The sequence below is a fragment of the Anser cygnoides genome, chromosome Z (assembly GCF_040182565.1).
Source record: "Anser cygnoides isolate HZ-2024a breed goose chromosome Z, Taihu_goose_T2T_genome, whole genome shotgun sequence".
Taxonomy (NCBI): domain Eukaryota; kingdom Metazoa; phylum Chordata; class Aves; order Anseriformes; family Anatidae; genus Anser; species Anser cygnoides.
The window spans coordinates 890,509-904,600 of record NC_089912.1 but is presented as its reverse complement, the minus strand read 5'-3'; the positions used below and the strand labels follow the sequence as shown (position 1 = coordinate 904,600).

The window sequence follows — 14,092 nt, the reverse complement described above, 5'->3', positions numbered from 1 at the left end:
TCCCAAGGGGTGTCAGGGCACAGCTGCTGAGGGGGCAAGAAGTCCCCCCAAACCCGCTGGCTTCCTGATGTTGACACACGTGGCCTCCTCACACATGAACGTGTCTAGGAACCACTGCTGATAATACTTCTTTGGAGTAGTTCTTTCATCCAATTGCTTTCATCCAGTAGCTTACATTTGGGAAGCCTGGCAAAGAACACCTTATCTTCCTATTTCCTCTACCCCAGCTGTGCACAGACAAGACCTGGGCAAGACAAGGCAGGCTAGACATGCCAGTTCACGTACATGACCTGTGAGTGTGAGCACGCATGTCCCCACACACAGCTAGGCGCACCAGCTCACAGGCAACTATTGCGTTTTGAACTCCCGCTCGCTGGAGGTTGACTTTATGTTATTATTTACACCATTCTTGCCATAATAATTGAAGAATATTTACTGCATTGCTTCAATTCTTTTCTTCACCAAGGCAGTGGCGAACTGCTTTCTGTCAGCGGCCAGTTTCTCGTTTCAGCCACACATCCGCGGGAGCAGATTCGACTCAAGCCTTTTTCCTCCAGGCACGGGATTACACCGTTCCTTATCACTTTTTATCAGTGCCACTTGGTCACGATCAACCTTCCAGCAGCTTTGCGTGACCATTAGCAATCCCTGACGGACTCGGAAAGGCTCTTCACTACGATTTGGGCACCGTATTTCTGTGAAGTCTGAGCTTATTTCTGTGAGGACCGGGGCGCTGAGGGGCCGGGGGGCGTCCGAGCCTCGAGTGACGGCGAAACGAGGCCCCGGGGCGGGCGTTAACGGCGCCCAGCGGCCGCCCCGAGCTCCCCTCACAACCCGAGGGCCCGCCAGGGGGCTGAGGGGAAAGCGAGCAAGCCCACCCACAACCATAAAAAAAATCTTCCAGCGATCCCTCCCAAAAGCCAGTCCCAGAGGCTGTCCAGACCGCCCCGTCCCGCCCCCGGGCGGCCGGAGCCCCCCGCCGCCGCCCTCCAGGGCAGGAAGAGGCGGGACGGGCTTCGCTGAGCGCCGGTGGGGCCGCGCCGACATGTCGCAGCCGGGCCCGGGCGGGCCGGCCTCGGGCGCCGCGGCGGTGAGTGGGGAGGGGGCGCCGGGGGGGGGAGCAGCCGCGGGGCCGGACCCCGACCCGTCCGGTGTCCCCCCGGGCCCCTCCGGGTGCCCCCCCGGCCGCTCCCCAGCCCCACGGGCACCGCCCTGCCCCGGGGCCCGGCGGCGGGCGGGGCGCGGCCGGGGCGGCCCCAGGCTGGGGGGGGCGGGCGGGGCGCGGCCGGTGCGGAGCCGAGGTGAGGCGAGCCGAGCCGAGCGGCGGGGAGCAGCGGCAGCGCCATGGCTTTCGCTCGGTGGTGGTACGCCATGGTAAATACGGGGCGGGGGGCTCGGGGGACCCCCGGTGCACCCCGGTTTGGGAGGAGCAGGGGGGCGGCGAGTGGAGGCTGGCGGGCGCCCGCGCTGCGCCTGGCGGCACCCGTTGAGAAACGGGCGTTGTACGGGCGTAGCTCCCCAAATCCTCCCTGCCCTGTGCGTGAGCAGCGCTGGAAAAGGGGCTTTTCGTGCTGCTGGCTGTTTTCGTAATCCTATGAATAATGATCGCGGTGTTTGCCACCCGATCAAATCCCGGCGGTTAGTGCTTGGCAGCGTAAGGCAGAGCTTACGCCGGACGGTGTCTGCTCGCGGAAGGAACTGCGGTGCGTGTCTTTTTTCAGAAACATGCTCTTAACTGCAGGTACGTCACGGAGGTGCCAGGAATAGTTTTCGCTTGTCAGATACTCCTGAGTAAACCACAGCTCTCCGATGGCTCTTTGTGGTTTTGCTCAGCTTGGGTCACTGCTCGTGAGCGTGATGGATCCTGTGATTGCTTTAAAAAGTCTTTTAACTTATTTATTAATTATTACTCATATTTATTATTATTACTCATATGAGGAAACGGTCTTTCAATGGAGTGGCGAACAAAAAAACAGCGCTGTGTTAAAGTTTTAAAGAAAGTATGTGTCATGTAAGGTAACTTCCAGACAAAACATCAGTATATTTCCTGAACATTTAAAGAGGTAAAAGGAATCCATTTGATTTCTGACTGTAGTTTTAAATTGATCAGAGTAGATTAGTTACGTGATTAGTAATGTTTTCCAAGTGTCATTCATTGCATTAAGTCAAATCGGTTCAGTGTGATGAAGCCAAGGCAGGGTCAGAAGTAGGGAAGTTTAGGAATAGCTGCATTAAGTGATGGCAAGAACATTAAAGGCTTCTGTAGTCATGGGCTCTTGAACCCAGGGTACAAAAAGATACCAGGACAACCTTGCTACCTTTGCTCAGGTAAGGAAGCCACTCCTCCACATGCTGTGTGGGAAGTCAGCACCCATAGCTACTGGCACCAGAATGTCGCTGGCTGTCCTCTGCATGAGACTGGTGTTCTCCTGTGTCCGCTGTACGTCTGTCCCACAGGGCAGTTTCTGCCTGCAAGGCTAACGTTTGAAAAATGGTCTAAAAGATGAGGAGGTGGAAGAGAGGAATGGACACAAACGAGATTCAACGCTTGTTTTACCTTTTTTTTTTTTTCCTGGTTGGTGTGTGTAAAGCAGAATGTAATGACTGTAAGGAGAATATATCTTTCACCTGTCCATTCCATTCATTTCTCAGTTCTTGAGTGTAGCTCCCTGATGCGTCTTTCCAACTGGCAGTTTTCTTAACAGCATCAAAGATATGTCTGTTTCCCCATTATAATTGGAACCGAGGGTCAGATTCCTATCAGCGTTAGGTGATTGTCTTCTCTAATACCCATAAGGCAAAATTAGTTGATTTCAGCTGAGAGTGTTGCAAATAGACTTCCCTTCTTACCCAGTTACTACATGTGTCGTCACTGCAGTCCTCTGAGATGCTGTGCAACATCTTTGACCCGAAAGGACTCCTGGGGTTTAGAAGGAATGTCTTGAAGCAAGACCTTTAGCTGAGTTCTGATTTTTGCAAGTGCAGGCTGAGAATGCAGTTATGCCTTCAGTTGTTATTATTTTGCTTGGTGCTTTTTGCTTAGGTCACTTACTTTATGGCTTATGAATGCCCTTTGAGTTGGAAGATAAAGGTGTGTCTATGAAACAATAGTGTTAGGATGTTTTTGTGCACCGCAGAGCGTGATGAAGATCTCAGGGTAAACTTTGTTGCTCATGTTACTTCTTCATTTATTTTGACATTTTTTTTAAAGATGTTGTGATTATGAATGTTGTCCTCAGGCAGTACAGTTGTAAAATATTTTGGACCAATTTAATTTTCCAACAACTATAAGGAAGTGTTACTAAGTTATCTGATTAAATTTAAAATCTAACTTAGGTTGTATCTTAGCTATTTTCTTATCGTGGAGCAGGAGCTGCTGCTGCCTACTAGCTTGGTTATGGATATGTTTTTACTGTGTTTTACACTTCTTTGGCATTGTAAGAAAAGATGAGCAGGGAAAAAGGACAAAAAGCTCAAAGAAAAAGCAATCTCTCTCATGTATATGGGGATGTAAAGGAGCAAGTCACGCATACCTTCCCAGAACAACTTAGCTTGCTAAGCAAATTGATTTATTTATTAATTAATTTAGGCTAGAAGATTGGAAGCTTGGAAATACAGACAGACAGGAGCTGTTGAAGGGAATTTTTAAAATAGGGTCCCTTCTCATATCTTAAGAATGAGCTCTTTAAGGAACCAGTGTCATCTTCCTAGAAAGTATATTAGAAAGTTGTACATAACTGGGCTACTTCCTCAGGATGGCAGGTGACAGTGAGGTAATACTTCCATACCCTGTTTGATTATTGGAGACCATCAGCACTTCATGTGTTCACAGTGCATGACTCCAAGTGACTGGATAAAAATTACTTTGGTTGGCTTACGTCCATATGTGCTTTGTTCCCAGCGTTAAACTAAACAGTATTTGGATTTTAAGTCAAAGCCTCAGTACTGTAGATGTTGCTAGACATAGTCTTCTGGTGGGAAGACTGCAAGCACCTTACCTCTGTCTGACTTGAGCTGAGGGGTGCCAGAGTTGTGGTCCTTGCCCTCTCTGGCCAGTGAAGCTGCACTGGTGTCCCTCAGGGATGTGGGACTGATCTGCTTGAGGGGTGGCTGAGGGAATCCTGCCAGCCCTCTTGTCCTGTCCTATACCTCCCCTCAGGTGGTCTGTGGGGACCACAGACCGCTGTACATGACAGCCTGGTCAGGGGTTGGGAAAACAGCTCCGAGAGCTGAGGGGGGATGCTCTGAGCTCCAGCCAGCTGCTGGCACACACTGTAGCAGCGCGGGGACTGGTGCCTTATTGATGCTATGGTCCCATCTGGCACAGGTTTTCTTGGTGTGAAGACGAGGAAATGGCGTTAGGGAGGAAGGGTAGGACCTAATTTGTCACTGGGCAAAGTCTGCTGTACTCAGTAGGAATTAGGTAAGGTTCCTGCTTTCTGACTCGAAAAGTTTAAAATAGATTAAAAAAAAAATGAATATTCCGGACTCGAGTTGGTGTTACTGTTTTTAAAGCGGTGTCCAAACCTGAGGAAACAAACCAATGAAAACAGCAAAATATGTGCAATGGACAGGAAGGCGTGCTTGCTTTCTTGGCCAACCTCCATGACAATAATTAGGATCCCACTGGGATGACAGCGAAGCCTAGCATTGCACGCAGTATGCTTTCACAATTGTACGCAAGTTAGATGTTGTCTGTGTTAGTAACAGTAAGGGCTGCAGGCTGTGGCGAAGGGTCTGGAGAGGAAGATGAGGAGCAGCTGAGGTCCCTGGGTTTGCTCAGCCCCGAGCAGAGCAGGCCGAGGGGAGGCCTCATGGCGGCCTGCAGCTCCCTCACGAGGGGAGCGGAGGGGCAGGCGCTGAGCTCTGCTCTCTGGGGACAGCGACAGGACCCGAGGGGACGGCATGGAGCTGGGACAGGGGAGGGTCAGGCTGGGGGTTAGGGAAAGGTTCTGCACCCAGAGGTGGTCGGGCACTGGGACGGGCCCCATCCTCAGGGATGTGGTCACGGCACCGAGCTCAGTAAGCATTTTGGGCAACGCTCTCAGAGGCAGGGTTTGGTTTTGGGTGGTCCCGTGTGGAGTCTTGAGTTGGACTCAATGACCCTTGTGGGTCCCTTCCAACCTGGGATGTTCTGTGGTCTTATAATGATACGCTGAGCATATCCATTTAGGAACAGAGCCTAGCCTACCCTAAGAAGTTTTGCTGGGCAACAGAACTAGGTCCCAAGCCTTACAGCTGTGTTGCCTCTGGAGTCACCGTTTTGTCAGTGAAAGCATGCTTACTGACATTGCTTTTATGGGTGTGCACATTGCCTGTGTGTCACATGCTTTTGCTGTAGCAATGAAAAGCGCAGATAACTAGGTTAATTGTGCCTGTACTGAAATCACGATTATGGGGCTGCGAATCAATTCACCTGTAACCTGAAAAGACAGCCTAAGTGGTTTGTTTTTCCACTGGCGAGGCAAATTTGGAGTATGAGAGTAGTACTTCCATTTTAAAAACTTGTCAAGTGAAGCCCAAACTCATTTTAAAGTCTTTAATTATCGGGGGTTGTTTAAAACAATTCATGGAATTTCTGTTTTTTGCTATCAAAATGGAAACACTTAAGAGACATGATGCTTTTTTTTTCTAGTTGTATTTGTTCATTCAGCTCTAGTGTTTCCCAAACCTTTTTGCTGATGTGCTTGAATACATTCCAGTTGAAGATAGTGTAGTGATACATGGATCATTACTTTCTCCCTGTAGCCATGTGAAGAAAATGCTGTAGGAACTCATTAATTCAGTGGTTTAGGAAACTTCACCCTCCTGCTGCTCAGTCTTAGAACCAGGAAGTAATAAATGTTTCTGAACTCATCTCCTCTCTTTACATAACAAAACCAAACAGATGTGAATCTTCATTCTCAGATGTCTGAGTTGCTGCAGGAAGCTATACTAACAGAGATATTAGATAATAGCTTTATTATCTTGCTTTTTACATTCATGGGAAAAGATCTTGCTTTTTACATTAATTCTATTCTGAGATTAAGCAAAGAATTTTTTTGAGGGGCCATACTCGCCGTTTTCAGAGATGCACACAGTAAAGGTTGTTCTGAATAGAATGTGCTTGCTGAATAAACTGTCGTTTTGTCTATTGCCACCTGTGGGGAACAAGTGGGGTTACATGTCAAGTCAGATGAAAACAAGAAGTTTAATGTCTTGGATGGAATGAAAGATACAGTAGGATTGAGAAGGAACTGATGTGCACCTGTGCCTGAACCTTAACAGAGATTTTATATACCAACATATGAATCCTAGAAGTTGTAGTAACAGATTTCTCCCATGTAAGGAGGTCTGGGCATCGTGAGTGTTTGAGTGGTTCTGAGGAAAGTTCAGGTGTTGGAGTGGGTGGTGATGATGGGACACGCAGTGTTGGTCTATCAGAGAGAGCTGTTCTATTTCTACTGAAGCCAGCGGGACTCGGCAGCATTACTGAAGAAAGTATCAGAGAGCACTGTGCTAATCAAGAATGAGTGATTGTATGAATGATGGTATCTTCCAGAACTTTTCACAGGAACAGTCATGTTTAAATGTTCTGCCGTGAAGGTCATTTCTTTTCAACAGATTTTACTTGAAGTTACCCAGCAAGTCATTTAGAAATCCTGTCCATTAGCAAGAAGGGAAAGGGAAACTCAGCGTTCCATTCTGTCATATTGTGGTGGATGAAAGCAATCATACGTGCACTAAGATATTTCGGACTTTCTCTTCGTAGAAAGTATAATTTAAGATCTTAATATTTACACATCTGTTTTTTCTACTTACAGCAAGGTGACAAGAAGGCAAGTGAAGCTTCTTCCAAATCAGGACAGAAAAAGACAGAAACGACAGAGGTAAAATCAACTGTTCAAATATATTGACAAGAAAAGTTTGGTAGTGCATTTCGTCTGGTACAGATTTTTAGCAAAGTGGTAGTTTTCAGATAAATAACTGGTGACTGTAGTCACGCATAATTAACTCCATGAATGCATAGTTTTTTTCTGGTGCTGATGAGCAGCCTAATGGAAATATTTATTTGCTGTATTCTCCTTTCATAAATACTTCATGCTATTTTCAGTGGAAATTATCTCAGCGGATTTGTCTGTTTTGCAGTGTAGGTACACTTTGGTATGCATCTGATGGCTTTGGCTTTTTGATTGTCCAGAAGCAGGGATGAAGCAGAGTGCACTGTGGCTCTTCCAGCCTTGTCTGTATCCTGGCTTATCTTTCAAAGGGAAGATTCATACACAAATTTTGCACATCTGGACCATATCCTGAAGTTGTTGCAAATATGTGCTCAGTGCTGTATTTTCCAAAAATATTTGTTTTTGGAGATGATGCTTCTTCAGGAATGGATATTTAGTGGTCAAAAGTCCATGACAGGCTGTAAGGTTGAGTTTACAGCAGGCAATTTTATAGTCTGATCAGCCAATGTTAAAAAGCAGAACCCATGTGGGCTGCGGACTGTGTTAGGAACAAGGTCACCCTTCTTGCAGCCTCCAAAGCTGTTAGCCATGCAGAGAGAGCGTGCTACAGTGAGTCATGCTGGTAATGCAGTTGAAGTAGTAATTCAGAACCTTTGTACTATTTTTCTAAGAGTTTGCAATGCTATGTTTTTGTTTAAAAGATGGAGAATATTCCTGTAGTCTTCAGTTTTTGAAGCAGAGACTTATAATGTGTCTGTAGATAGCTGTGGATGCCCATACTTAGAATAATGAGTTTGTTCATCTTGCTCCTATATAATAATATAATATTATATATATAATAATAATATATATTATATAATAATATATAATATAATAATATTATAATATAATGATATATATTATATATATAATATCATTATATAAATGATACACAGGATAAAAATGGTAAGGAAATGTTATGATATTTGAAAAGCTCATATTCATATTGAAGGGCAATTTTTAAAAGGCCATCTACTCATTGCTTAGCTAAAATTAATAAAAAATGACCTTGTCTTTCATATTTTTAAGGTATGCAGTCCTCAAGAAGTAAGAGATAATGAGTAAGGCTTTGAAAAATGAAGTAATAAAAGGTCTGACGCTGGTTTGAATAGGAGATGCTAGTTAGCCATAACATCAAGGAGAATTCAAAATGAGTACTATCAAGATGTAGAATAGCCTTTCTTCTGAAGCCCTTCATTCTTGGTGGCTTAAAAGTAGACTGAGAAAAGCTCAGCAGGTTTACTGTACATAGAAACGTACTTTGGTAAGACATGTTCTTGCACAGAGTGGTGGTGTTGAGACACAGGGCTAGAATTGCCTTACTTGAGGCTATCCTACTGCTCAGTAGGAGAGAAGAGAAACCAGATCAGCATGTACTAGGCTGGCGCAAGCAGCTGTATGATAAACAGCTTCCTCAAAGACCAAAGGGAAAGCCATGAACATAAAAGCAGTGAAATATGGAGCCTGCTTTTCTTCCTGCATGGTATCAGTAGCCTAGCTGGTGGCAGTAGGCTGCGTCTACTCTTCCCCTACGAATTAATCTTTTACAGTTCATTTTCTACTGCACTGAAGAGGCTGATGCTGGATTCACACAGCTAACGCATGCCAATGGACTGACAGAAAGAAACAGCAAGGAAGTGAATCAAGTGTCTGTTTCCAGCAACCTCCATTCTGCTTGATGGCTGTCTTGCCTGGGAAGTAGCTAGGCATGGTCCTTTCCAAGGGTCCATGCTAAATGTAGTCTGTTTAGTTTCTGAAAGTAAAAACTAAGATGTGGCCTTAGGGCAACATGCCTGTTTTACTTGAACCCTGGTCCTTCATGGCAGCCAATGACAATTACTTGGAAGTACATTGTTTGCACTAATCTTCGATGTTATTTTGTCTAGCAGGTAGAGAGATATGGTGAAACTATTTGGTAAGGATAAGACTGATATCCTGCTCTACAGGGCCATGTTCTGCTTGGAAGGATTGATCTTGTCTGTTTCTTTATTCTGTGTACACTATCAAAGGAAAGACACCTTCATACTGACATCCAGTTGCCTCATTTCGGTAGTGCTACTCAAGCTTCAGGTCAAGATGGAGGGAATCTGCTTACCATGGAAGTGGCCAGCTCTAGGTTGAAATACGTATCACTTGTCGGTCTAACAATGAACTACAGAATGTGTAGCTGTATACAGTGTCTTGTACAGATGCACAGAAGACTTGCTGGAGGGACAGAGCTGGAAAGTTCGGGTGTGTTAGAATATGTAAGTGAAAGGAGATAAAGGTAGCTCTTTATCAACATGGTCCAAAGTCAATGTGTTCATGCGTAGTTGTTGTACTGGGCACTGTTCATGGACAAAGATTCAAGTCACAGGGCATATTCCTGAACTCTTTATGGCTTGTTTTTCGGAACCTTTAATTTCTTAAATTTCCATTCTAAGGTAATCAGACACTTGAGAATCTAAATCAGCTTTAATGAAACGTTTTCATTGCTTGCAGTGGGTAGAACTTGGCATAAAAGAAATGCTCATTGTTGGAAGCGGTGGTTGCTCATGCATGTGATGCTGTTTCACGTGCTTGCAGCTGGGGTGTATCTGTCATGCACCAGAAATGAATGATGTGCTCCCATGTTCCCATATCCATCCCTCTGTTTTCTCACTGCGTGAAAACTTAGGACATTACAATTTGCATTATGCCATTGCAAAGTGTATAGCAAATTTCCTTTCTTTTTCTTTCCTCCTGATGTTTCAAGCCTTTTGCAGTTTTGGATGTGAAGTTTTAGCATGTGAGAGGCAACTGATGTAGTTTTCCTTTACCTCTTGATATCATCTTCGCTTTGCATGTGCTTTTCCACCAGTTTCACATCCCTGACTGCATACAAAATCCGAAGTGTATTAGTGCTATAGCAGTTTTTGGATGCTAGAAGATAAATGGTTCAAGGGAAGATAGGACAAATTTACTGCAGAGAAGCCCAGGAAAGTTTATAAAGTACACTGCAATTAAAATCACTGGGGCATACGTTGAGTCTGTTCTCTGAGAGTATATTTAGAAGGTCTATCAGCATATGTCTGACCTATTTTTACATCACTGTGTTTGTTTTCTTTTGTACCCACTGTTAGCTACTGCGAAAGAGAGGGAAATGGATTTTGTGAAGCTTTGGACAAACTCAGCAAGGCAGGTCTTGTGACCATGCAACTCCCTGTAACACGCTGTCATGTTTCTGAACACTATGTTCAGTATTGCCCCTTCAAAGGGCTGCTAGTGGGGGTGAAGGGTTAGCAGAAGAGGGAAACTCTTTTTATGGGAATCTGGGCTAATCTGATTTCAGCACAAGTCCTAATCCTGTCCTAAACTGCTATGAAGCATTCCAAAGTGATAGGCAGTCCGGTTACGTTTGTGGGGTTCATGGTGAGGCTATTTGTGTTAGATACTGCATGGAGCTTTTCTTTTAATTATACTTAGACATGAGACATGATAGATAACTTTGAAGTGTGGGCATTAAGTACAGCAGTACTTGTAGACAGAACAAAGGCAGTAAATTTAAATTCATCTGGTCGTGATTCAGATTACCTAACTTTGGAAAAACTAAGTTATGTTATATTTAATAATACGTAAGTATGACATGGTCCTTTGCAGGTTGAAGTGTACTTTACTACATAATCATGTGTGTAATTCACAACTTTGCAGGCCAAACACTCCCATTGTGTGCGACTGTGGTTTGAAATACACTTACTCTGTTTTGAATAGGCTCGTGCTTGTGCTATTAACTGCACAAAATCTGGAAAGAGCTGTTGTCTTCCTATTGTAGAGTGAAATACCACAGGGAGCTTCTCTATCAGTCTAAATATCTAGTCTGTGCAGCACTGCTCTCTGAATGTAAAAATGAAGTATTAAAACATATGACCCTTTTTTTCCTTTTAGGAATTTGAGGCCCCAGCTGAGAGTGTGGGCATATTTTAACAGAGATGGTGTGAAACGATCCTTCCTAACACATCCTGCCATTTCAAGCCGTGCTTTCAAGCAGCGTAGACAAAGCATATGCCACTTGTTTAAGTTCATCTTTCTTCACTCAGCAGGAAATACATTCTGTATTTTGAGAGAATGATAATGATAACTGGCTTTGAAACATTGCTGTTCTTTTAGAATTGATTCTTTACTCAACACCAGGATTTCTGTGATGGTTTTTAATCCTGATGCTTGTGACACAGATTCCTTATCCAAGACAAGCATTAGAGTTAGCTGGAATCCAGGAGGGCAATTCAGATAAAGGCACTATGACTGGTAAAGTTTGTTAGGGCGCCCACTGTTGATTAAAATTATGAGGGTCCGAAGGTGACTTTAATTAGAGCATTTGTAAGATTTCTTTCAACTTCGGTAACAAATTATTTACTTTAAACTGCATTGTTTCATTTTTTTCCCCGGAGTTTAAATGCTTCTTAGAACACCAAATACAGTGCTTTCAAGATTTCAGAATGCAGCTTAGTTTTAGCAGTATGCTAGTTTTCTGATAATAGTCCTGATAGCCTGTGTAATGGAAGAAACACAGGCAATCAGTACAGTGATGCAGTATCATTGGCATCATTCAAGGAGTTCAGGGTGAAAACTCAACCGTCTTTAAAAATGAAAACAATCAGTAAATGAAATAATCAGCGTTGGTTTTTATTTTAAAGTTACATTTATGTACTGTTATAGATGTGTTCAAATTTTAGAAGCTGCTGTAGATGAGATCTCTCTGTTCCTTGAGTAATGATTAATGGGAGAAGGTGCTCTCTGTGGGGAGGTGTGGCTCTCCAGTGGATCCCAGAGGGAAGCTACATGCCACCAGCTCCTTTTGGTGGGGGGAGTGCCTGCCTTTAAGTGCCCTTGGAAGGTGGGCACTCTGCCCAGCGCTGAACCTCAGGGCCGTCTGGTGGCCTGAGGGGAATAAGGTATTTCTGATCAATCCTATGTAGAGAAGTGGAGTGGTTTGGGAGAATAAAGTACTGCTTTGTTTGCCTGTTTTTCTTTTCTGTTTTTCTTTTTTTTCCTGTGCTTAATATGCAAAAAGTGGTTAAAAAATCAAATTATTCCGGTTAAGTTTTGGTATTACTTTAGAGCTGTTATGAATCGAGACTCCTCCCACCTTAGGAAGAAATAGAGTGATTTTTGCTCACGTAAGTCGTGAATCGAAGATTGAAAGTTGTAGGCTGAATTACTGCTCAGGGTTGTTAAAAGCATTTCCTGAACAGAGATTGCATATTCTTTCCTCCTGTGATGATTTTTTTCATAAAAGAAAACTACGCTTGTATGGGAAAATTTGCATATCAAAGGGATATGTATTTCATCTCTGCTTTATTAAACATGGGGCAATTAAGATTGTTTCAGATCAGAATCAGTGTTATGTCTTCTTTTGAATCTGCTGCAAATAACGAAGAGTAGACCGTAAGTATCTGTATGCCACGGCTTTCGTTCTTTCATACGCAGCTCTGTACAGGCTGCTGATTCTTCTAGTTTGTTTTGGAAAGAAGGTGTGCTTTGATAATTTGCTAGGTCTGTTGTTGCCAGGTTGGAAAATGAGGCCTGAGTACAGCTGCAAGGTGATCCTGTATCTGACCGGGTCTGAGACTGCCACAGGAAAAAAATACTCTCCTGCCTCAAGGAGGGGGAGAAGATGGGAACAGCACTGATGGATTTGGCAATAAAGGGCGTCGGAGCTGCTGTGCCTGGAGGGAGCATTGACCTTCCCAGTACCTTTCCCATGTACAGTCGTTATTTTAATAAGCCTAGAAGGATAAACCTACTGGCTTGATGTTGCCGTTTCTGTCTCCTTTTAGAAATGTTGTAAGGGGTAGATAGCAAAGAGGTTGGTTTTGAAAGATGGCCCTGGGAACTAAAAAGTATTACTCAGCCTTTCATGTTCAGTATTCAGCAGAGGATAGAAATCTGGTGGTGTGTAAATTTCCATGTAGCTTACCTCCAGGTAGCCTTTCTTATTCAACAGCAGAAAATTTATCTTCTTATTTTCCTCTCTCTCCCACCGTTATTACTGTTCCACTTGCCATGAAACAGAGAAATGTTAGCATTAGCCATTCTACCTTTTTTTTTTTTTCTTACACTGTTGAATTGATTAATATAAGTTGATCATCAGAACAAGGGTTTATTTCAGTCTAAATATAAACTTCTCACTATTTCTAGTTTGGACTTGATGGGAGGAAAAAAGAAAGGAAAAGGCTTGTGCCTGACATTTTTAAATTTTTTGGCGGTGGTGGTAGGTGTTGTACAGGTGTGCGAAGAACCTTCTATTTGTGCATTTCCAGTTATGCTGGGCACTTACTAACCAAATTAAGTTCTGAACACCACGAACCATGAAGTCCTGAAGCAAGGACTGCAATTTCAGCTGAGCTCGAGGTGCGAGTAGAGAACTGTGGTTCTGAAGACGTACCCAGAATCCTGATTGCTTTTTAGATGTCTGTTCTTCTTGAGAAGATGTTTTTGAGAGTATCTGTAGGCACTCCTGGTCTGTGGAGTCATCTACTCGATTGGTGGTGGTGGGGACACCACCCACTGGTCTGTACTGGGCGCCAGCAGCTGGGCAGGCGAGGTCCTGGCCAGAGCTGCTGGAGGAGGCAGCCACATCCTTGCACTCTTTTAAGGGGGGGGAAGTCACCGTTGCTCTTGTTTTTTGTGACACACTGTGAAGTCTTACTTGAGCGTTGTTGTTTTCAGCATGACCAGTACTAAGCGTGGAATCTTTAAGGTAAATATCCTCCTGTATGTCAGGGTCTGTACTGTTGGGCCAGATTTTTGTGATGTTAGTCTATGTAAATGGCCACAAAATACCGCGGTCTGACTGGAGGTTGACAGAGGAATGTGCAGCTTTATTTATGTGAGATGCTTTCCTGTTTTTTTGGAGCTAAATTACAAGGAGAACATGATGGGGAAATGACCTTAGTACAAAAGACTCTGAGACTACAATCTGTTGCAGTAGCTATTGTAGGATCATTTGGAAAGTGTGTTTCTGCATTTGAATGCAAGTTTGCCAGTAGGATCTCTGAGCCATCGTTCTGCAGACTTGTCTCCTGTAGAGAATAATCAGTGTGATCTTGAGCTTCCACTTGTCAGAGAAAATGGTGAGGTCTTACCCATCTGTT

The 14,092-nt window shown here is 44.1% G+C and overlaps 1 protein-coding gene across 10 annotated transcripts in view; it reads left to right on the top strand.

Moving 5' to 3' along the window:
* The first annotated feature begins 912 nt into the window (after window positions 1-912).
* The window catches only part of CAST (calpastatin), a 65,767-nt gene continuing 52,587 nt past the window's right edge, over window positions 913-14,092 (top strand). The window contains exons 1-2 of one of the 10 annotated variants that reach the window (XM_048054732.2): window positions 913-1,090; window positions 6,804-6,869. In XM_048054732.2, the coding sequence (XP_047910689.2) occupies window positions 1,046-1,090; window positions 6,804-6,869 (111 nt within the window). In that variant the 5' untranslated portion in view covers window positions 913-1,045. Of the gene's footprint in view, window positions 1,091-1,231; window positions 1,375-1,586; window positions 1,742-6,803; window positions 6,870-14,092 lie in introns of those variants that run through there. The other 9 variants (XM_048054733.2, XM_048054729.2, XM_048054734.2 and 6 more) reach the window with 9 other exon arrangements.